We start from the raw sequence: 23,053 nt of genomic DNA, 5'->3' as shown, positions 1-23,053 counted from the left end.
TTATAAAATTATAAAATTATAAAATTATAAAATTATAAAATTATAAAATTATAAAATTATAAAATTATAAAATTATAAAATTATAAAATTATAAAATTATAAAATTATAAAATTATAAAATTATAAAATTATAAAATTATAAAATTATAAAATTATAAAATTATAAAATTATAAAATTATAAAATTATAAAATTATAAAATTATAAAATTATAAAATTATAAAATTATAAAATTATAAAATTATAAAATTATAAAATTATAAAATTATAAAATTATAAAATTATAAAATTATAAAATTATAAAATTATAAAATTATAAAATTATAAAATTATAAAATTATAAAATTATAAAATTATAAAATTATAAAATTATAAAATTATAAAATTATAAAATTATAAAATTATAAAATTATAAAATTATAAAATTATAAAATTATAAAATTATAAAATTATAAAATTATAAAATTATAAAATTATAAAATTATAAAATTATAAAATTATAAAATTATAAAATTATAAAATTATAAAATTATAAAATTATAAAATTATAAAATTATAAAATTATAAAATAATAAAATTATAAAATTATAAAATTATAAAATTATAAAATTATAAAATTATAAAATTATAAAATTATAAAATTATAAAATTATAAAATTATAAAATTATAAAATTATAAAATTATAAAATTATAAAATTATAAAATTATAAAATTATAAAATTATAAAATTATAAAATTATAAAATTATAAAATTATAAAATTATAAAATTATAAAATTATAAAATTATAAAATTATAAAATTATAAAATTATAAAATTATAAAATTATAAAATTATAAAATTATAAAATTATAAAATTATAAAATTATAAAATTATAAAATTATAAAATTATAAAATTATAAAATTATAAAATTATAAAATTATAAAATTATAAAATTATAAAATTATAGAATTATAAAATTATCAAACACAGGTTTCACGGAATCCGACGAAACCGGTTCCAGAGTGGACAAGTGGCCATCTCGTCATGGATGTGGTCAATAATAATTCGTCACAAATTTCATGGAATTTGATATGTAATATGATTAGGATTGAAACAATCCACCAAATGACCGCACCCGGATTTACGAAATCCGACGGAACCGGTTCCGGAGTGGACAAGTGGCCATCTGGTCATGAAAGTGGTCAAAAATAATTCCTAGCAAAATTTCAGGGCATTTGATATGTTACATGATTGGGATCGAAACAATCCACGAAATCACCGCACCCGGATTCACGGAATCCGACGGAACCGGTTCCGGAGTGGACAAGTGGCCACCTGGTCATGAAAGTGGTCAAAAATAATTTCTTACAAATTTCATGGAATTTGATATGTTACATGATTAAGATCGAAACAATTCACCAAATGACCGCACCCGGATTCACGGAATCCGACGGAACCGGTTCCGGAGTGGACAAGTGGCCACCTGGTCATGAAAGTGGTCAAAAATAATTCCTTACAAATATCATGGAATTTGATAAGTAACATGATTAAGATCGAAACAATCCACCAAATGACCACACCCGGATTCACGGAATCCGACGGAACCGGTTCCGAAGTGGACAAATGGGAACCGGTTTCAGAGTGGACAAGTGGCCATCTGGTCATGAAAGTGGTCAAAAATAATTCCTAGCAAAATTTCAGGGCATTTGATATGTTACATGATTGGGATCGAAACAATCCACGAAATTACCGCACCCGGATTCACGGAATCCGACGGAACCGGTTTCGGAGTGGACAAGTGGCCACCTGGTCATGAAAGTGGTCAAAAATAATGCCTAGCAAAATTTCAGGGCATTTGATATGTTACATGATTGGGATCGAAACAATCCACGAAATTACCGCACCCGGATTCACGGAATCCGACGGAACCGGTTCCGGAGTGGACAAGTGGCCACCTGGTCATGAAAGTGGTCAAAAATAATTCCTAGCAAAATTTCAGGGCATTTGATATGTTACATGATTGGGATCGAAACAATCCACGAAATTACCGTACCCGGATTCACGGAATCCGACGGAACCGGTTCCGGAGTGGACAAGTGGTCACCTGGTCATGAAAGTGGTCAAAAATAATTCCTTACAAATTTCATGGAATTTGATATGTAACATGATTAGGATCGAAACAATCCACCAAATGATCGCACCCGGATTCACGGAATCCGACGGAACCGGTTCCGGAGTGGACAAGTGGCCACCTGGTCATGAAAGTGGTCAAAAATAATTCCTAGCAAAATTTCAGGGCATTTGATATGTTACATGATTGGGATCGAAACAATCCACGAAATTACCGTACCCGGATTCACGGAATCCGACGGAACCGGTTCCGAAGTGGACAAATGGGAACCGGTTTCAGAGTGGACAAGTGGCCATCTGGTCATGAAAGTGGTCAAAAATAATTCCTAGCAAAATTTCAGGGCATTTGATATGTTACATGATTGGGATCGAAACAATCCACGAAATTACCGCACCCGGATTCACGGAATCCGACGGAACCGGTTCCGGAGTGGACAAATGGGAACCGGTTCCAGAGTGGACAAGTAGCCATCTGGTCATGAAAGTGGTCAAAAATAATTTCTTACAAATTTCATGGAATTTGATATGTAACATGATTAGGATCGAAACAATCCACCAAATGACCGCACCCGGATTCACGGAATCCGACGGAACCGGTTCCGGAGTGGACAAGTGGCCACCTGGTCATGAAAGTGGTCAAAAATAATTCCTTACAAATATCATGGAATTTGATAAGTAACATGATTAAGATCGAAACAATCCACCAAATGACCGCACCCGGATTCACGGAATCCGACGGAACCGGTTCCGGAGTGGACAAGTGGCCACCTGGTCATGAAAGTGGTCAAAAATAATTCCTAGCAAAATTTCAGGGCATTTGATATGTTACATGATTGGGATCGAAACAATCCACGAAATTACCGTACCCGGATTCACGGAATCCGACGGAACCGGTTCCGGAGTGGACAAGTGGCCACCTGGTCATGAAAGTGGTCAAAAATAATTCCTTACAAATTTCATGGAATTTGATATGTAACATGATTAGGATCGAAACAATCCACCAAATGACCGCACCCGGATTCACGGAATCCGACGGAACCGGTTCCGGAGTGGACAAGTGGCCACCTGGTCATGAAAGTGGTCAAAAATAATTCCTAGCAAAATTTCAGGGCATTTGATATGTTACATGATTGGGATCGAAACAATCCACGAAATTACCGTACCCGGATTCACGGAATCCGACGGAACCGGTTCCGAAGTGGACAAATGGGAACCGGTTTCAGAGTGGACAAGTGGCCATCTGGTCATGAAAGTGGTCAAAAATAATTCCTAGCAAAATTTCAGGGCATTTGATATGTTACATGATTGGGATCGAAACAATCCACGAAATTACCGCACCCGGATTCACGGAATCCGACGGAACCGGTTCCGGAGTGGACAAGTGGCCACCTGGTCATGAAAGTGGTCAAAAATAATTTCTTACAAATTTCATGGAATTTGATATGTAACATGATTAAGATCGAAACAATTCACCAAATGATCGCACCCGGATTCACGGAATCCGACGGAACCGGTTCCGGAGTGGACAAGTGGCCACCTGGTCATGAAAGTGGTCAAAAATAATTCCTAGCAAAATTTCAGGGCATTTGATATGTTACATGATTGGGATCGAAACAATCCACGAAATTACCGTACCCGGATTCACGGAATCCGACGGAACCGGTTCCGAAGTGGACAAATGGGAACCGGTTTCAGAGTGGACAAGTGGCCATCTGGTCATGAAAGTGGTCAAAAATAATTCCTAGCAAAATTTCAGGGCATTTGGTATGTTACATGATTGGGATCGAAACAATCCACGAAATTACCGCACCCGGATTCACGGAATCCGACGGAACCGGTTCCGGAGTGGACAAGTGGCCACCTGGTCATGAAAGTGGTCAAAAATAATTTCTTACAAATTTCATGGAATTTGATATGTAACATGATTAAGATCGAAACAATTCACCAAATGACCGCACCCGGATTCACGGAATCCGACGGAACCGGTTCCGGAGTGGACAAATGGCCACTCGGTCATGAAAATGATCAACATAGACTTTTCACAAAATTTGAGTTCAATCGACCTAAAAAAAATCTCAAAATTAATTTGAGTTAATAAAAATCTAACTTGATTTACTGGCAGCACTGCCATGATGAGCAAAAAAGCGCTCCCGGGCCATGCACTCTCCCCTTAATAATCGTTTCAAACTTGAAAAAACAAGTGGGCGAAAGTTACACCCAAACGAAAACCGTCTGTCAATAAGTGTCAAGGTGCACTTTTGGCAATGTTTTATGTCAAAAAGTGCTCCAAGCGAAGCATCGCACAAAGAGGAATGCAAAATTAGGGAGCGTGCTTAGTCACTTCACGTTTGACGCATCGCAGTTGCTCGAAACTGCTCGAATTTTTGCAACAAGTGTTCTAATTCTGTTACACAAAGCACTTTTCTCAAGTGAATTCCTCGGAAATTTGTCCACTTCCAGTGACGCGGCGAAAGGGGTTCAATTCCGGACCTGTCACAAGCAGAGAAAATAGTCGCCTCTGGAATGAGAGCAGTGTTCCCAGAAATCCAAAACCGAACCCGGGTCGCAAACATCAGCATCAACCAAATGTTTAGTAAAACTACACGCCAAAGTTTGGCCACCTTCCAGGAGGCGGCGCCACCGGCGCACTTCTGCGGTCCTGTTTGGCGGGGCCTGCTCGGATTTCCAAACAAGGAGAAGAGCAGCATCGGCCCCAGGGGAAATTAACCCGGGAACATGATGATGGCGCGATGTAGATGTCAGCTAAGCAGGCTTTGGCGCGGCACGTTTACTGCTGCTGCGAGTCCTGAGGGACAACCCTTGATGGCAACACTGCCTCCGATGGTTGTCACCGCAAAAATTGAAGGCAAAAAGGTGAGAATGCACCAGCTTCGACACCGGAGTAATTAAAGTTAAATTTAGCGTTTTACGACCGGTGGCCGAAAGATTCGTCGCAGTTCGGAAGGGAAAATAAGTTTTGCGATACTTTCACAGCACTGGTCAGCGCCGTCACGTGGCAAAATGGCACCAAGTTTTTAACGATTTTTGCTTCAGTTTTGGACTGCTTTCGGTCCTAATGGTTTCTTGGCAGAGAAAAGCTATAAAATTGCTCGAATGATGAACACTCTAATTGAGAGTTATGGAAAAACCTTTACGGATGCATACCGACCCTCAGAATTAAAAACTGCGCAAAAATATGTGGGGATGTGCAGCTTATTATGCCTGGGTTGAACTATTCGCTACGAGTTGGTAAAGACCTTACAAATTATGTTAAAATATGAGTCCTACATAGAAAATCCGATGATTTTTGGAAGAAATCCTATCGTGTTACACACTTTTTTTTAAATTATCCAAAAGGCCGGAAAAAGTGTCTAGATTTTTTTCAGAAAAATAAATATTGGTCATTCTAGGTCAACTGGGTACACTTTTTGACTCGACCTTCACCGATTTGGACCAAACTTGGAGGGAACGTTCATCTATTGAAAGTAAAGAGAAATCCCAAGTTTGGTGCTAATTGGACCATCCCTCTATTTTTGGCACCGCCCTCTTTTTTGACGATTTTCTAGACAACTTTTATTTCTTTTAATGATAACTTTGATACTATTTGAGCAAAAGACTTTCTACAGGTTGCATTTTAAAGAAAATTGTCCAAGGAATTTGATAAAAATAAAATTTTAACCTTCAAATACCTTCATATATTATATTTTAACGTTTCAAGAATTAAAATTCAGTTTTTACCAATTCCTTATATTTTTATTTTTATTATTTTATCACCATCGTGTTCCCCTGACAATTATACATAATAATTAGTGTAACCCTCAAACTAAAATGAATTATTGGCGAGATACAGAGATTTTACTGAAAAAAGTTTGATTTTGCGCTGCACTCTGTCCTACGAATTCAAATCCGAAATGTACTTCCGAGTGCTGCGCAAAATCAATCTTTTTTTCAGTAAAATCGCTGTATCTGGCCAATAATTCATTTTAGTTTGAGGTTTACATTGATTATTATGTAAAATTGTCCGGGGAACAAGATGGTGATAAAATAATAAAAATAAAAATATAAGGAATTGGTCAAAACTGAATTTTGATACTTAAGAGCGAGTCCACGAGCAAAGCATACCCATCTCGCATCGACCTCACCAATCTGCCTGAAATTTTCAGGGGTTGTTTGTACATATAAAACTAGCATCTGGCCAAAATATGAGCACTCTAGGTCAACGGGAAGTGGGGCAAATCGGGACACGAAGTTTGAAGGTTCAAAAACGTCAAAAATCTTTAAAAGGCTATAACTTAGGCAAAATTCAATTTATTTTCAAAATTCAAAATGCATCTGAAAGGGCTTTAAAAATACAACAAAATGCAGGATAGAGCATCCCAATTGGTTAAATCTAAAGGGAGTTATTGGCATTTTAGTGAAAAAATAGCATAATTTTGAAACTCAAATAAAAAAGTGTTCCATCCAGATATCAACTCGGTTCGACCTGCGACCTTTTTCCTGTTTTGTAGGTCAGATTTGAATAACGAAAGATAAAAATAGTAAGCTAACACAGTAAAAAAAAGTTTAATTTTGAGATGGGTTAAAAATTCCACGGATTCCTGATGTAAAATTACACTTTTCTGACACTACATTTTTCATGACAGATTTGTGAAAAATAAATTTAATTTTACATCAGAAATTTTAATCATTTTCTGTGAAATTTACACATTAGGTGAATTAACTTAGAAAAGAGGTAATATTCCACCATCAAATTTTCAACCTTCCATGCAGAGTGAGAAAAGTTTAATTTTGAAAGGCTTAAATAGGGGTGCTCAAAGTTTTTGAATGGCGGGCCCAATTTTTGGCTCAAACGATCTTGCGGGCCAAATGTGAAAAAAAAACAATTTAAGAAAAACTCAAAAGTATCGGTTGAAGTTTTTTGGAATTTCAGGTATTTTCAGAACATTTTCGTCATTTAAATACTATAAAACATAAAAATGTTTTTAGTAATTTTATACGAAAAGCTTCTTATCAATTGGTTGAATTTTAATAAAATCTGAAAAAAATAGCTGCTTTTCATTTTCATTGCAGGCACGAGCCCAACAATCATTGAAATCAATACAATATTTTTGACTAAAAACAATCGTGATTTCACAATTATAATGAACATTTAAAGGTATTTAGTTAAATGCACTTGTATGCTAAGTGATTTTTTTAATTCAATTTTCAAATATATTTTTAAAGTAGGTTGTGACATAAACTTTGTAAAAGTGCGAAATTTTATTTTTTGATAATGTGAAATTTAAAAATAACTCGTTGCTTGAGAATTTTTCAAAAAATATTACTTCAATTTCAATGAAATTTCAATCAATTTCATTCTGCCTTCAGATGTTAGGTACTCAGATAACTTTACAGTTTCCTGCTTCGATCAAATTCGAACGTTCTATACGCCACGTTTGACCCGCGGGCCAAATTTTGTTCACCCCTGGCTTAAAAGTTGATAAAAATTGAATATTTGATTTTAAATTAATTTTACCTAAACTTATGCGTAAAACTAAAATTAATCATAGCAAATGACTTTTTTTAAATTTACCTGTTCCTGAATTAAAAAAAAACTTTACATCTTTTTGGCACCAAATTTGTCATGCGTCAACAAAATTTGTTAATCAAATTTACACATGAATTAGAGTAAAATTACATAAAAATACTTCTACAAAAAGATAATATTGAATCATACAATTTTAAACTTTAAAAAAAATTACTGTGTCTGAGTCATAAATTCATAATCTGGCAACCCTGTCAAGAAGATAATTTGATTGAAAAAGGAAAAATTTGTTTTGTAGCTTTTCAAACTTCTTTTTAAATAGCATGATATGTTTTTCTAGTTACAGTAAGGCCGTTGAAAATAGTTTTCTAAGTTTATGGAAAAAACACAATTTAATTAATTTTTCATCAATAATAGGAAAAATTCTCGAAGTCCGTGTTTTCGTTTTTTATTTTTTTAAATATATTTAAATATGTTTTAGCAAAGGGAATACAAAAGAATGGACATTTTTGAAATATATTAAATCAATACCGAGTTTTAAGCAAAAAAATATTCACATCAATTTTAGAAGCAAACACAAATCTTGACTTTTTTTTGATAAGGTCCTATAAACAAAAGTAAACATTGAGTGTATCCCGCTTACTCCGATGGACTTTGACATAAGGTGTGAAAGGGATACACTCAATGTTTACATTTGTTTATAGGACCTTATCAAAAAAAAGTCAAGAAATTTGCAATTGAATTGGAACCTTCAATTTTTTTTAATGAGCAAAATTCAGATTTTGAGAATAATCATCAAATTTTCGATTTTAAAATAACAGTCCCATGAAAAAAATATATTTTTTTTTAAAGCAGAGAATATTTTCAATAAATTCCCTAAGAAACCTTGCAGATTGGTCTTTTGGTTCCTGAATACAAAAAAAAACCATAAAATTGAAATTTTTAAGTGTCAGTTAAAATAAAAAAAAGAAAATCACAGGCCATGGTATTGAAAAAATGTTTTAAAATGCATTTTACATCAGCCCAGTTGTGTTGCCATCATTAGTTATCAAAATATCTAAGTATCGACAAAATCATTGTTTTGTTTTGTGAAATTGTATATTCAAACTAAAAGTTTTCTGTAAAAAAATTTAATCATTGTGAAAAAATAATTGATTTTTTAAAACTAAAAAAAATCATTTCCTATTTTTTCTCTTTGCAAAGCTTTTTAAAGATCACTTTTGAGCAATTCCAGCTCAAAAAAACATATTTTTCAAAATCACTTTTTTTAAGGACCAATTTAATCAAAGGAATCTGCAATATTTAAAAAAAATCCATGGCAACCACTGACAATGTTCAATAGTGCATACAAAACTGTCAACGTCAAAACAAGACCATGATGCAAAACCCCAACAAAAAAAAACGTAAACAAACCCCACTCCCTCCCTCCCTGCTCTGCACCTACTTGCTCGCTTCGTCGTTCCAGTCCGTTTCCGCCGACATGGCGGCCCACTTGTCGTTGTCGATCGCAATCGACACCTCACTGTGGCACTGCTTCAGTGGTGGTTTCGTCGCCGTCGTCATGTTGGTTGTCTGTACTACCGATGTTCCGGCCGCTGGCAATAGCAACAGGTTCAACATACGCGAGCGCCTACTAGATGACTTCCTCACACGTCTCACTTCTCACTGGTCACTGCGATTTCTTTTCTTCCTTTCTATTGTGCACACAGCCCGGTGTGAGTGTGTTGGTGGCGCGACGATGACAGCTAATTAAGCTGTCACTTTTTTCACTCTTCTTCTTGTTTTGGCTTTTTCGTCGTCGTCGTGACGGACGTGAACAGCACTGCCTCGTGTCACGAGTTTTGTATCGCGCAAAAACGAAACTGTTTCGCACAGGTGGAAATTTCGCCAATTTCACTCACCTCGAAAAATTGAAGCTGACTACTTTCCGCGCAAAACAATAACAAACCACCGGACTCGTTTCGCGCATGATTTTTCACTTTTTTGGCAGACACACTTGCCCGAGCTAGTAACTCTCAGCAACGGCATCTGGTGTGCGATCGGTACTAGCTTCTCTCACACTTTGCGCCAGCTGTCAGGTTGGTGTTGGTTGGTGAATGTATTTTGAGGCAAAAATAAACCAAAAAGCCAATTGTCTCATCGGAAGATAAATTGTGCAAGGGGGTGAAACAAAAGGAAAGGAAGAAGAAGATGAAGACGAAGAAAAAAAAAGAAAACAATCAGACAGAATTAAAAATAAAACCCCCTGTTGTGGCAAATCCGCAATCAGCGAATAATTCGCGAAATTCGTAGAGCGTAACTTGCAGAGTCGACTCATCCAAGATGGCGCTGCTGCTGTGATGATGAATTCGGAACGCGAAGGATCGCAGATGGTCAAAAGTTAGCGTTGAGGGTTTGATTTGACGTGACAGGTTGTCGCGACTGAAGGAAAAGGAACTATTTGCGGACTGACGGCTGTAGAAATTTACATAAAATTACATCGAATTTGATCTCAATCGTAAACAGTAAACCACACATCAATACAATTTACTTTTTTTACCAATAAGGCCTTTGCAAATATTATCCAAAGTTTTTGTCACCTCATGTATACAAATATATAAAAATCGATACCGTAAAACGGGGTGACTTTGATAGGTTTGAGATTTTTCAGCAAAATGCAGAGTACAAATTAAATACGTTCGGAACGCTATGGAATCATACTGGTAGAGAAGTGTTCAAAAAACTTTAAGAAGAAGATTTCATAAAATTTTGAAAAGTTTAAATTGTGTGTTAACTATAATTAAGAAAATGTTGATGAAAAGCATTATTTTAATATTCTCAAACTGTCATGATTTTCTCAATCATATTTTCGAATCGGAAAACGGAATGAATTTTCGGATTCTTTAGACAATTCTTTACTAGGAGAAGGTAAAATAAGTTTGTAAATAAAAAAGATTATGTGTTTTTGAAATATAATTCAGAAAAATCTTCAAATTTATAGGTATTTTCAGTAGAACAAATTTTATTTAAACTGTGAACACTTGTGATTCGTGCTTCAAATTCAGTCTAAAATGCAATATGAAATTTTTAAAACAAAACTAGTTTTAACAAATTTCAGGCAAAGTTGTGACTTTTTAACAATTTTACCTAAAAAATCTATGTATTTTGTTAAAAAGCTTAAAATTTTTGTTAACTTAATATAAATTTGTTTGTTTTTTTTTTCTTAAAAACTGTATTAGCAACCTTAGCGATGGAAAATTTGACGTAAAAATAAAATTTGAACACCTTAAATCTCATTTTAACAAGCAACACATTGATTTTCAACAGTTGGAATTTTTTTCTAAAATAAATTGGAATCCTATCAATGTCACCCTGGATTACGGTACCATGATGACCTTGCGTCTTCGGACAAATTTTAGCTTAAATAAAAGTACCCAGGTTTTACCGTGTAAAAACGCAAAAACAAAAGATTTGCACAAAACAACTTTTTGGAGTTGTTGATACTTTTATATATTGAAAAAAATGGAAAAAATTGGAGTAATGCAAACATATTTAAAATATTTAAAAACAAATTATTCGTGTTTTAATAACTTTTTTGTCCGTTCAAAACGAGCAGATTTCATTGATAAGTTTCCTGAGATGTTCACTCAAAGCAATGTATTCTTGCTTAAAAAAAAATATACAAACGTAGTTTTTTCATGAATATATTTCTATAATATTTTTTGGAGTTTTCTGAATAAACCCAACGATATTTGGGAATCCTACAAAGTAGTTTGTTAATGATTCTGAAAAAAATGTGATTTTGATGGATATCCTTTCAAGCATTTTTAAATTGATTTGATTCTCGTATTCTGAACTCAAAAGCATTTGAAAGAATTTTATTTGCTTTCAAAATAATTTGCTCTTGTTTTAGTAATATTTTTTAAGTTTCTTATTTTTTATTCAAACTGGAGCAGTTAAGAATTGTAGCAAATTTTAATGTTCTTTAAAATTAATTCATAATTGTTTCCGTACTTTTTTGTCAATTTATCCAAACTAAATTATTTTAAAAAGTTAAACAAAAAAGAATTCGAAAATATTTAAAAAAAAATCAATATATTTTTGCAACAAAATTTATTCATCTCTCTGTAATATTTCCGTTGGTTTTTTCATTTTTACAAATATGAGCAGAGCCTTCAAAAATTGTACGACAAAAAATCTGATCTCAAATATATTTCAAAGAATCTTTTATTCCATTAAAAAATAAAAATATTGCTTCGAAAATGCTTTTGTGAGTTTTTCCATATTTGAAAAAAAAACATATTTTTTCTGTAGATTTTTCCAGTCCTTCAAATATTATTTTCTTGCCTAATTTTATTTTTTGTGAGCTTTTCTTTTGTTTAAAGCAAAAGCAGTTCTTGAAAAAAAAGAGGAAAATCCTGAATTTAAAATAAATTTTGAAAATTGTTATGTTGTTACATTATCATCAATAACAAAAAAATAAGAGAGCGTTCTTTTACTACGTAACGCAAAATTTGGGAATTTGAAACCCCCTTACCCTCCTTGTAACAAAATTTTCTTACACATTTAAAGAAAACTGGTTCAATGGATCACAACCTTCAAAACCCCCCAAATTGCATTTCGTAATACAAGTACGCTCCCTTTCAACCTTTTGTCCTTTCGACCCTTTGTCTTCGACTTTGTGCCAGACAAAAAAAAAACAAAAACTCAAGGCAGTGTTGCATTTTTTTTAATCATGATTTTGCGAAAATGTCAAAAATTATGTCGAAAAGATTTTGTAGCTGTGAAATTCAAATTGAAATTAAAATAAGCTCATTTTTTAGATGGATTTTAAGCAGGGGTGTGCTTATGGGTAGATTTGAGTAGATGACATCTACTTAGCTGTTTGCTTAAATTTATTTATTTTTTAAGGAAAAATATTCAAGTTAAGCGATATTTTTGACCATAAAAGGGCTTGCACCAAGTTTCATCAATTTCTTGGCTCAATTTTGAAGCGCCCTTTTCTTTTTTTCAAGTCATATGCACTCTTTCTGGAAAGTCAACCAAACATTTCAGTGTTCCAAGGTAGTGCTGTCGCAGTCTGTCGCAAAGTCGCCAAGTCGAGGAGCGATATTTTGTAAATTAAGTTTGTCTGAAGGCGCCCCTAGGATTTAAAAAATTGTATTAAAATTCTCAATATGAAAATTTGACTGGAGGCGCCCCTACGACTTAAAAAAAATGTATTGAAATTCTCAATATGAAAATTTGACTGGAGGCGCCCCTACGACTTAAAAAAATGTATTGAAATTCTCAATATGAAAATTTGACTGGAGGCGCCCCTACGACTTAAAAAATTGTATTGATATTCTCAATATGAAAATTTGGCTGGAGGCGCCCCTACGACTTAAAAAATTGTATTGATATTCTGAATATGAAAATTTGACTGGAGACGCCCTTATGGCTGAAAAAAATTAAACAGGGGTGTGCTTATGGGTAGATTTGAGTAGATGACATCTACTTAGCTGTTTGCTTAAATTTATTTATTTTTTAAGGAAAAATATTCAAGTTAAGCGATATTTTTGACCATAAAAGGGCTTGCACCAAGTTTCATCAATTTCTTGGCTCAATTTTGAAGCGCCCTTTTCTTTTTTTCAAGTCATATGCACTCTTTCTGGAAAGTCAACCAAACATTTCAGTGTTCCAAGGTAGTGCTGTCGCAGTCTGTCGCAAAGTCGCCAAGTCGAGGAGCGATATTTTGTAAATTAAGTTTGTCTGAAGGCGCCCCTAGGATTTAAAAAAATGTATTGAAATTCTCAATATGAAAATTTGACTGGAGGCGCCCCTACGACTTAAAAAAATGTATTGAAATTCTCAATATGAAAATTTGACTGGAGGCGCCCCTACGACTTAAAAAAATGTATTGAAATTCTCAATATGAAAATTTGACTGGAGGCGCCCCTACGACTTAAAAAATTGTATTGATATTCTCAATATGAAAATTTGGCTGGAGGCGCCCCTACGACTTAAAAAATTGTATTGATATTCTGAATATGAAAATTTGACTGGAGGCGCCCTTATGGCTGAAAAAAAAAATTGAACAGGGGTGTGCTTATGGGTAGATTTGAGTAGATGACATCTACTTAGCTGTTTGCTTAAATTTATTTATTTTTTAAGGAAAAATATTCAAGTTAAACGATATTTTTGACCATAAAAGGGCTTGCACCAAGTTTCATCAATTTCTTGGCTCAATTTTGAAGCGCCCTTTTCTTTTTTTCAAGTCATATGCACTCTTTCTGGAAAGTCAACCAAACATTTCAGTGTTCCAAGGTAGTGCTGTCGCAGTCTGTCGCAAAGTCGCCAAGTCGAGGAGCGATATTTTTTAAATTAAGTTTGTCTGAAGGCGCCCCTAGGATTTAAAAAATTGTATTAAAATTCTCAATATGAAAATTTGACTGGAGGCGCCCCTACGACTTAAAAAAAAATGTATTGAAATTCTCAATATGAAAATTTGACTGGAGGCGCCCCTACGACTTAAAAAAATGTATTGAAATTCTCAATATGAAAATTTGACTGGAGGCGCCCCTACGACTTAAAAAAATGTATTGAAATTCTCAATATGAAAATTTGACTGGAGGCGCCCCTACGACTTAAAAAATTGTATTGATATTCTGAATATGAAAATTTGACTGGAGGCGCCCTTATGGCTGAAAAAAAAAATTGAACAGGGGTGTGCTTATGGGTAGATTTGAGTAGATGACATCTACTTAGCTGTTTGCTTAAATTTATTTATTTTTTAAGGAAAAATATTCAAGTTAAACGATATTTTTGACCATAAAAGGGCTTGCACCAAGTTTCATCAATTTCTTGGCTCAATTTTGAAGCGCCCTTTTCTTTTTTTCAAGTCATATGCACTCTTTCTGGAAAGTCAACCAAACATTTCAGTGTTCCAAGGTAGTGCTGTCGCAGTCTGTCGCAAAGTAGCCAAGTCGAGGAGCGATATTTTTTAAATTAAGTTTGTCTGAAGGCGCCCCTAGGATTTAAAAAAATTTATTGAAATTCTCAATATGAAAATTTGACTGGAGGCGCCCCTACGACTTAAAAAATGTATTGAAATTCTCAATATGAAAATTTGACTGGAGGCGCCCCTACGACTTAAAAAAAAATGTATTGAAATTCTCAATATGAAAATTTGACTGGAGGCGCCCCTACGACTTAAAAAAATGTATTGAAATTCTCAATATGAAAATTTGACTGGAGGCGCCCCTACGACTTAAAAAAATGTATTGAAATTCTCAATATGAAAATTTGACTGGAGGCGCCCCTACGACTTAAAAAATTGTATTGATATTCTGAATATGAAAATTTGACTGGAGGCGCCCTTATGGCTGAAAAAAAAAATTGAACAGGGGTGTGCTTATGGGTAGATTTGAGTAGATGACATCTACTTAGCTGTTTGCTTAAATTTATTTATTTTTTAAGGAAAAATATTCAAGTTAAACGATATTTTTGACCATAAAAGGGCTTGCACCAAGTTTCATCAATTTCTTGGCTCAATTTTGAAGCGCCCTTTTTTTTTTCAAGTCATATGCACTCTTTCTGGAAAGTCAACCAAACATTTCAGTGTTCCAAGGTAGTGCTGTCGCAGTCTGTCGCTAAGTCGCTAAGTCGCTAAGTCGCTAAGTCGATGCGCGATCGCTGCGCGATGGTTTGTTGTTTGTTTTATTTAAATTTAGCTTTGTCACTCTTGCGATGCATAAGTTTTTTTTATTTAACTAAATGATTTTTGGTTGTTGTGCGCACGCAACTATATGTTTCCCCAAGAGCGAGAGAAGCCAACTCGCTCACCAAAATGTATCAAATTTGGACCAATGATTTCAAATGACTTTCTCATATTGAAGGAGTAAGCCTACCCTTCAGGTGAATCGATACTCCGAATTGGTAAAAATGTTGGAGCTCGTTTTAATAGCACAATCGCATTGATTTATTTTTTATTTGTTTGGAAGTGCGCAAAATCTCATTCGTCATTCATTTGCGTAATGCGTTTTATTTTTTTTGGCACGATCATCAATGTTTATTAGAACACTATCATCTTTCATATTGTAAATACGTGCTATTCATCCTTTATCTCTGTGCTTACAGTATTTAACGGTGTAGCATTCTTGAACAACCACTTCGCAGCAACAGCCTCACAGGGCATGCAAATCTTATGCATCGCTTTGTTAACATGTTTCCAACAGATGACTTGTGTAGGCTGACTTACTCTTTTTATCCTCTGACAGAGGATGATTTTTGACGGGTAGAGTTTTTCGGAACATTTACCCCGAAGCTTTGAAAAAAAGAATACTTTTGAAATCAGTACCATTAATATTACTTTTTTAATTGCTGTTTTAGTTTTTGATGAAAGAGATCTTCGCTTCTGGTTAAGGTTTTTTTCGAAGTGATAGGGACTCAAAACAAATCGCTCTATGTGGCAACTTTATTCTAGTAGAGGACTTCACTAAGTGATTTCGTTTACTTTATAGATCGAGAACTGATATGGGAAATGAAACATAGTTTGATTTTAATTAAATCATACAGTGTACAATGTACACGGTGTGATTATTTAGAGTTCTCCTAGATAAATAAGGTAGGTCTGATATTTTGCACCTTGTAAGAAAGTCTATTTCCCGAAATTTTGAGGGGTAAATTGAAATATAATATTAAGCCCCAAGTGCAACTTCTTCTAAGAATGTAAGAATTTTATAACGATCTTATCAGATTTTCTTTGGAAAGTCACTGAAAATTGATTGAAACAATATGCTTATTATATTTTTTAAGCACTTTGGCTACTGAATCGTAAAAAAGATATAGTCGCATCTCGCGGCGTCCGAGACACCATTTGATTATGCTGGGATCGATTTTTCGAAAAAATGCCAAACTTTGAAGGACCGAGCTTCGGGGTGCTCCAAATATCAATGTTATATATACCAAAAGATGTGCAAGAATCGGGCCTACACGCCAGTGATGTTGAAAATAAGCGCTTCAGTGGCCAAAAAGCCTTAAAAAATTACATTTTTGAAAAAATATCTTTTTACGGGTTAAATCCCATTTAAAATTCAAATGCAAAGCGCCAGCTCCTGTTACATCCAATCAAGCTCATATTTGGGATTTGAGCTCAGTATGACCACCGAAACAAACCTCTGAATGCCCGCCAAAATGTAATTTTTGTTACATCCTAATACATATACATAATCTATGCAAGTTGCACATATTCTTATAAATTATCTAATTTGATTCCACTTTGTATAATCTAGACTTTATCAATTAGATCTCTAAGAACAATTTTCGGAACAAGTTCTCACAATAAAATATCAGTATTTGTTCGTTACTAGCTGAAATATGCGAATTTCGCTTAGTTACACATTAGGAAGAGTTAACTGAGACATTTTGAATGCTCATATTTATTTTTTTAAAGAAATTAAATAAAATTTTGATATCAATTTCTTGTCTCAATAAAGCAATGCCGTTAAAAGTAACGATAATTGCGCATAATATAGTTTCATAATTTTCTTAACTTTTTGGCACATTTTTTTAAATTTTCAAAAAAATAGTAATGAAAAACTCAATTTTATTTTATTTATTTCAATTTATTGTTCTTATAACCATTCAGTTCGCCTGAAAATTTCATATCAAAGTATAAATATTTCAAAAAATATTAGTTTCTGAAGCTTTCACAACTGGGATCTTGTTTATTCGTTGAGCAACAAAAATTACGATATTATGAAATGAAAATTAACTATTATAATTTTGGTTAATTTTTTAAACAAAAATTATTGTTACATCATTTAAAACTTAGGTATCCTGTTCTGCCAAGATCAAATTATGTTTTTTTACGGTTTTTTTACCATGGCCAAATTGGATGAAAATTGAAAAAAATATCAATTGATGTCTCAGAGAGGGTTATTCAAAAAAAATATTGGTAAATTTGTTAAAAAGTGTTAACAGTTTAATATCAAGAAAAAAAACCTGAGCTAACAAGGGCGTAAGAGGTTTAATATGAACTGAACTACTTTTATTGCTATGAAAATTCTTTTAGACGAAATCATTTATTAAGCTGAATCATTAAAAAAAACCACTTCGTATTATGTAGAAGGTGATTTTATGAAAATGATATTTCAAGTGAAAAAGCTGATTTTTAAGGTGAATTCAATGCTTATCTATTTATTCATGAGCTCAAAGAAGTAAGATTTGTTCAAGAAAAACGATTTGCCAACAAATCCATATTTTCTTCATTATTTTGTATTTCATTTTAACGTCGTCTCAATATTATTCTTTATCATATTCTCTCAAACTGTTCACAGAGCCATATTCAATAGCAATGTTATGGTTTTGAAGCATGGATTCATTTTACTCGCCGTCAAAAGACTGTGATTGGAAAAATATCACTGCAAAAAAAAAAATACTAGTAAATTTAGAAATAGTCTATAAATTTAGAATATCAATATATTTTCTTGAAAATGTTTTTGCAAGCAGTTAAGGCATTAATTGACCCTCGCACTTAATTTGATCATTTAAGTTGCTATTTTATACAATTTTGTTGAAGAATATTAACCAGAACCAATATAAGAACAATTTTGAATAAATTTAAAATTTACCGTTTCCCGGGAATTTTGTAACCCTGGGAAATTGGACGCTTTAGGTAATACTAAACCGCATCAGATTATGTTATTGAGAGCTAGTCAATCTGTTTTCTCCGATTTGATTGCAAAGATAAAGTTCAAAAGCCATACACTGAAATAAAAAAAAAGTACGAAATTCCTTTATTTTAGGAATTCTGCCTCCTTTCCTTATTAAGTAATTGTGTTTTTCGGATAACTGAATAAGGATTTTTTTATATATGTTATTTTCAAGTTGGGACCATCCATAAACCACGTGGACACTTTTTTGGGAATCTGTTACCTCCACCACCCTCCCCCCCCTCTTGTGGACAATTGTCCATACAAAAAAAAAAACTTTTTTGTATGGATCGTGGACAATCACCATACCCTCCTAAAGTGACCACGTGGTTTATGGATGGTCCCGTTCAAGTCATTCAAGGCATGTTCATGACAAATTTGATAAATATCAATGTACGTGTTTCTATCAATTTCATGTGATTTTTCATAGAAATATACATTAAAATCGATAAAAAATATTCACTTTTATCTTAGATTTGTTCTCCGAAACTTACCGTGGATCTGGATACCCTGTTAATATATAATTCTGACTTCTGGATTGAATACGCGAGAGTCAGTTTTAATTATAAATTCCAAAATGGATCAAATTTAATTATGTGTAGATAGAGCTATCTTTTTATGATAGGTGCGACCTTAACAATTTTTTAACAACTAAAAGATTCTATTGTTTCATTGCAATGGGTTGCGTTTTTCCACGCTGCAGACAAAACATTTTTATTTGTCCACGTTGGGGGATGGGCATTTTCATTATCGAGTAGGACGGGACAAAGAAAGGGTTTACGACTAGGTTTAGAATCAATTTTATGAATTTTCAAAAATAATGTGAAGTTTGCGTAAGTTAAGGGCAAAAGTCACTGTTTGTCTGTTTTGATCTTATATTTGAAGTTTACTAAATAATGTTTTCAAACCTATAGGTTCTTGAAATCTTTGACACTTTCTAGCAAGTGTTAAGCTAAGCGAATTACCTTACTAACCGTTAAAGAATTTTTGAAATTTTCCTAAAATAAATTTGCGGGAAGGTGCGTACATTTTTGAATGCAAAAAAAATCTAAAACATAAAATAACTTTTATTTCTGATAATGCGGAATCGACGTAACACCTTATAATCTAGCCCTCTTCAACCTTGCAGTTTCGGCAACGGATTCACAGGCGTGTATCGTTCTTTTTGCGACAAGACTTTTTTTAATTTCTAATAAGGCTGGTACAAATTTTTTTTAAAGTTTTTGTCACCCCCCCCTTCAAAATTGGCCCAAAAAATCAGGGGGCAAAAAAAATATTTTTACAATAAACTTCAAAATTTCAATGAAAATTCAAGTGCAACCAACTGAAATCAAATTAAAATATATTTTGTATACATTCTTCTACGTTTAAGCATGTTTGGGTTAATTAAAAAATCTTAAGATTTTTTGAAAATTTTCGATGCAAAATCTTTTTTTTCGATACAATTTTTGTTTTTGTCAGATCTTAGATTTTTTGATAACTAATGATTGCAAAACAACTGAACTAGTGTTAAATGCATTTTAAAACACTTTTTTCATTTAAATGTGAAGACTATGGCTTGTTGTTTAAATTTTTATTTTTTTTTATTTTTTTGCCCCCCCCTTGACCTCGGCCAGGGCCGAGGGACAAAAACTTTTTTAAATATTTGCATCGGCCTAATATTGATTCAAAATCACAGAAAAAAAATATCAGCAGAAATCGTACCAAAAAATAAAATTTATGCAAAAATAGTAATCTTTAATCCCCAAAATTAAACTTACGTTATATAAGTACTACTTTGTTAAAATAGGTAAATTTACCATATTTTTTTTTTTAATTTTTAATTTAATCTACGCTTTGTTTAACCATCAAAAACCATGTGTATGTTTAGGTACTTTAGGATTTTGTTTTATTTTTAAGTTTAAAAATACGTTTCCACTATAAGCGCCTCACATATCAGTTAGTGACTGTCAGCGCCCTAAAAATCATGTATGCACTGTAGGCGCCCTCAGCCAAATGCGCATCTACCTAGCTCAAGCCCATCAAACACACCCCTGATTTTAAGTAACTTAAACCTGAAAGATATTTTTGTATAAAAAGTACTTATTTTTAACCTATAGATGTTATTACCAAGCATAACCATCTTTCGACATATTTTTAAAACTTAAATCTTTGAGAACATTTTTCCATAATATAAATTCAAAATGTTTTAAAATGGAGCTAAATCAACACCCCATTTTTAATTGTTATATAATTTTATGGTTTTTTGGTTTTCTAATACGTTTTTTCTAACAATATTATTTTAAATCTTTTCCAAATGTATTGGACACTAGACAAAAACTTAATGAAATGCATTTCTATACGTTACAAAACTATTGCATTATATTTATGTAATTTTTGGAACTATTTTTAACGCATTTGAATGGGCACTTTATCTATTGCCAATATTTAAAATAAACTGTTTTAGTAATATTTTAACAAAAATAAAAATATGTGAATTTGAGAAAAAAAAACTAGATAAAGCAGTCACAATGCTCAAAGTTTCAATATTTCAATGAAAAAAGTGTTTTAAAATGTATTTGACACAAGTTCAGTTGTAATGCAATCATTAGTTTTCAAAAAATTTAAGATTTGACGACACCAAAAATGTTGACAAAAAAGAGCTACTAAACAACGAAAATTTTCACAAATTCTAAAGATTTTGTAATTAACTCAAACATGCTAAAAATGATTCTAAACGCAGGGGAATGCATTTCAAATTGATTTAACCCTCTACAACCTAACCCCGCCTTTAGACGGACTTCGATCTGAAAAATCGCTAAAAATCAATTTTTCAACCAAATTTTGATCTTTAAAATGCATTGGAAAGAAGAACTCTTTAAATTTTAGAAAATTTTAGGGTTGGAAGTTTTACTTGTTTCATGTAACTTTGCCAATGTTAAAAAAAAAATTTTGTTTAGAGTTAACTTTGGCTGTGTTCTTTACTAACATTTCCTTTATTTCAAGTAAAAGAAGTATGCAGTAATTTTTGTAGTGTACCAGTCTATGCCTCTACGCATTTTTTAACAATTTAAATGATAATGGTGCCATTATATAGCAGAAAATGTGAAAAACAAGTAAAAAATTGAAAAAGTGACTGTAAAAACATGAAAAAAATTAGATAGGCAAAATGTAATGATAGGAGCTGTTAGAATAGGCCAAATACTACCAAAAACCAACATAAACTAAACAAGATAAATGAAAATTAAAATACTAAAAATAAAATAAGAAAAACATAAAACAAGAGAAGTGAAGTTTTTCGTGGAACAAAAGTTGCCCAAAATGACCTCCTAAACACGGGAAAAATACAAAATTTCGAAAAAAAAATTTGGGCAGTAGAGGGTTAAGCTGATTGCACTTAAACTTTAAATAAAATTTGTACCAGCTTAAGTATTTACAAACATAACCTAAACCAAAAGAAGGTTTTCGATAAAGTTTAAAAAAAAATGTTGAATATTTTTCTATTTCTTATTTTAATTTTACCAAAATTTAACTAAAGCAGCTCACCCCGGAAAAGCCTCAGCAAAACAGAGTTTCCTTGTCGAGGCAGAGAAAAAGAAACCAAACCGTCAAGCAGCGACAAAAAATAAGCACACCGAACCGATTCATTATATTTAATGACTCGAAAAGAACAAATTTTCCGCGCGCACAGCTTCCACAATCAACCGGGGGCCTCGCAAGAAATATATGTATGTACATTATCAAAACGCCACCCACAACCAGGGAGAGGAGGGGGGGAGGTAGGGGGTGGCATTACTCATCCCTACCTCATTTTTAGGGGAGAGAACTTAGTAGGAATTTTGACTGCACTGAGAAAAATTGTTGATTCAATTAAAATATTTTTTTTGTAAAAATAACTAATTTTTAAATGAAAAAAAAAATCAAACTAATTTTTCACTGTTTAAGGGTTAACGGTGGGTGGCAGACTGGGGATGGAAATGGACCGCGAAGGGTGGGCTTTCCGAGTCCGCGAAACCAAAGTAGGCCGAGGCTGGGTGGGTCGTATAAAAGCTTATCATAAAAATCTCTCAACGCGTGCGAGACGCGCTCGGTTTGCACAAACCTGCTCTTTGTGTCTGGCGAAAGCTTTTCGGTGGGGAGGAAATTTTCTTCTTCTTTTTTTTTTCCTGCGTTCGAATGCTGGCTCTTAATTTTTCATGAAAATTCATGTGCTCGTTTTTCGCATTTAGCATCGGCTCGTAGAGATGACGAGGAAGGGCAGAACAAAAAAAAACTATAAGTCGTCGTCGTCAGGATTAGTACTATTAATCTTCGTTAAATGCAGTGATAAATGTGCTGGAGAAGCGAGAATGCGTCATGAATTCGTTAGTTGAGATGCTTAAGTTCTGCTACTACGCTTGAAATAGCTTTAGAAATAATTCAAGCTCATAATAACAAAATGGAATTTTTTTTCAAAATTCTGTTTTTGCTTTCAAGCCACTCGAAGCCCTTTAAAAATACCACAACTAGGTGGTTTGTTAGTTGGCTCAGAACGAGAGATTGCACGTGGGCACCGTAAATTTATGAAACTAATTAAATTTCTCCCCGGCAAACCTGGCGGGCCTGACGACGAGATAAAATCTCGGTATCTGCAAGGCTGCTTTTTTTTTCTACCTTCACAAAATTTATACACAAACACACCCCAAGATAGGCGCCCGCCACCCCGGAGTCCCTCCCCGTTTTTTTGCTCGTTAGGTTCTTATCTTATGGGCTCGTTTACTTTCT

The 23,053-nt window shown here is 33.2% G+C and overlaps 2 protein-coding genes across 6 annotated transcripts in view; one reads left to right on the top strand and one right to left on the bottom strand.

The window, feature by feature from the left end:
* The window catches only part of LOC120417667 (G protein-activated inward rectifier potassium channel 3-like), a 241,409-nt gene that overhangs the window by 120,830 nt on the left and 97,526 nt on the right, over positions 1-23,053 (bottom strand). Inside the window, exon 1 of one of the 4 annotated variants that reach the window (XM_039579793.2) lies at positions 9,082-9,800. The exons of 2 other annotated variants lie outside the window; for them this stretch is intronic. In XM_039579793.2, the coding sequence (XP_039435727.1) occupies positions 9,082-9,257 (176 nt within the window). In that variant the 5' untranslated portion in view covers positions 9,258-9,800. Of the gene's footprint in view, positions 1-9,081; positions 9,801-23,053 lie in introns of those variants that run through there. One more of the 4 variants, XM_052710501.1, reaches the window with a different exon arrangement.
* The window catches only part of LOC120417668 (serine/threonine-protein phosphatase 2B catalytic subunit 2-like), a 162,356-nt gene that overhangs the window by 87,487 nt on the left and 51,816 nt on the right, over positions 1-23,053 (top strand). The gene's annotated exons all lie outside the window — the stretch shown is intronic.

This window comes from Culex pipiens, chromosome 3, assembly GCF_016801865.2.
Source record: "Culex pipiens pallens isolate TS chromosome 3, TS_CPP_V2, whole genome shotgun sequence".
NCBI lineage: Eukaryota > Metazoa > Arthropoda > Insecta > Diptera > Culicidae > Culex > Culex pipiens.
The sequence above is the reverse complement of the archived record's forward strand: the minus strand, read 5'-3'. Positions and strand labels throughout refer to the sequence as shown.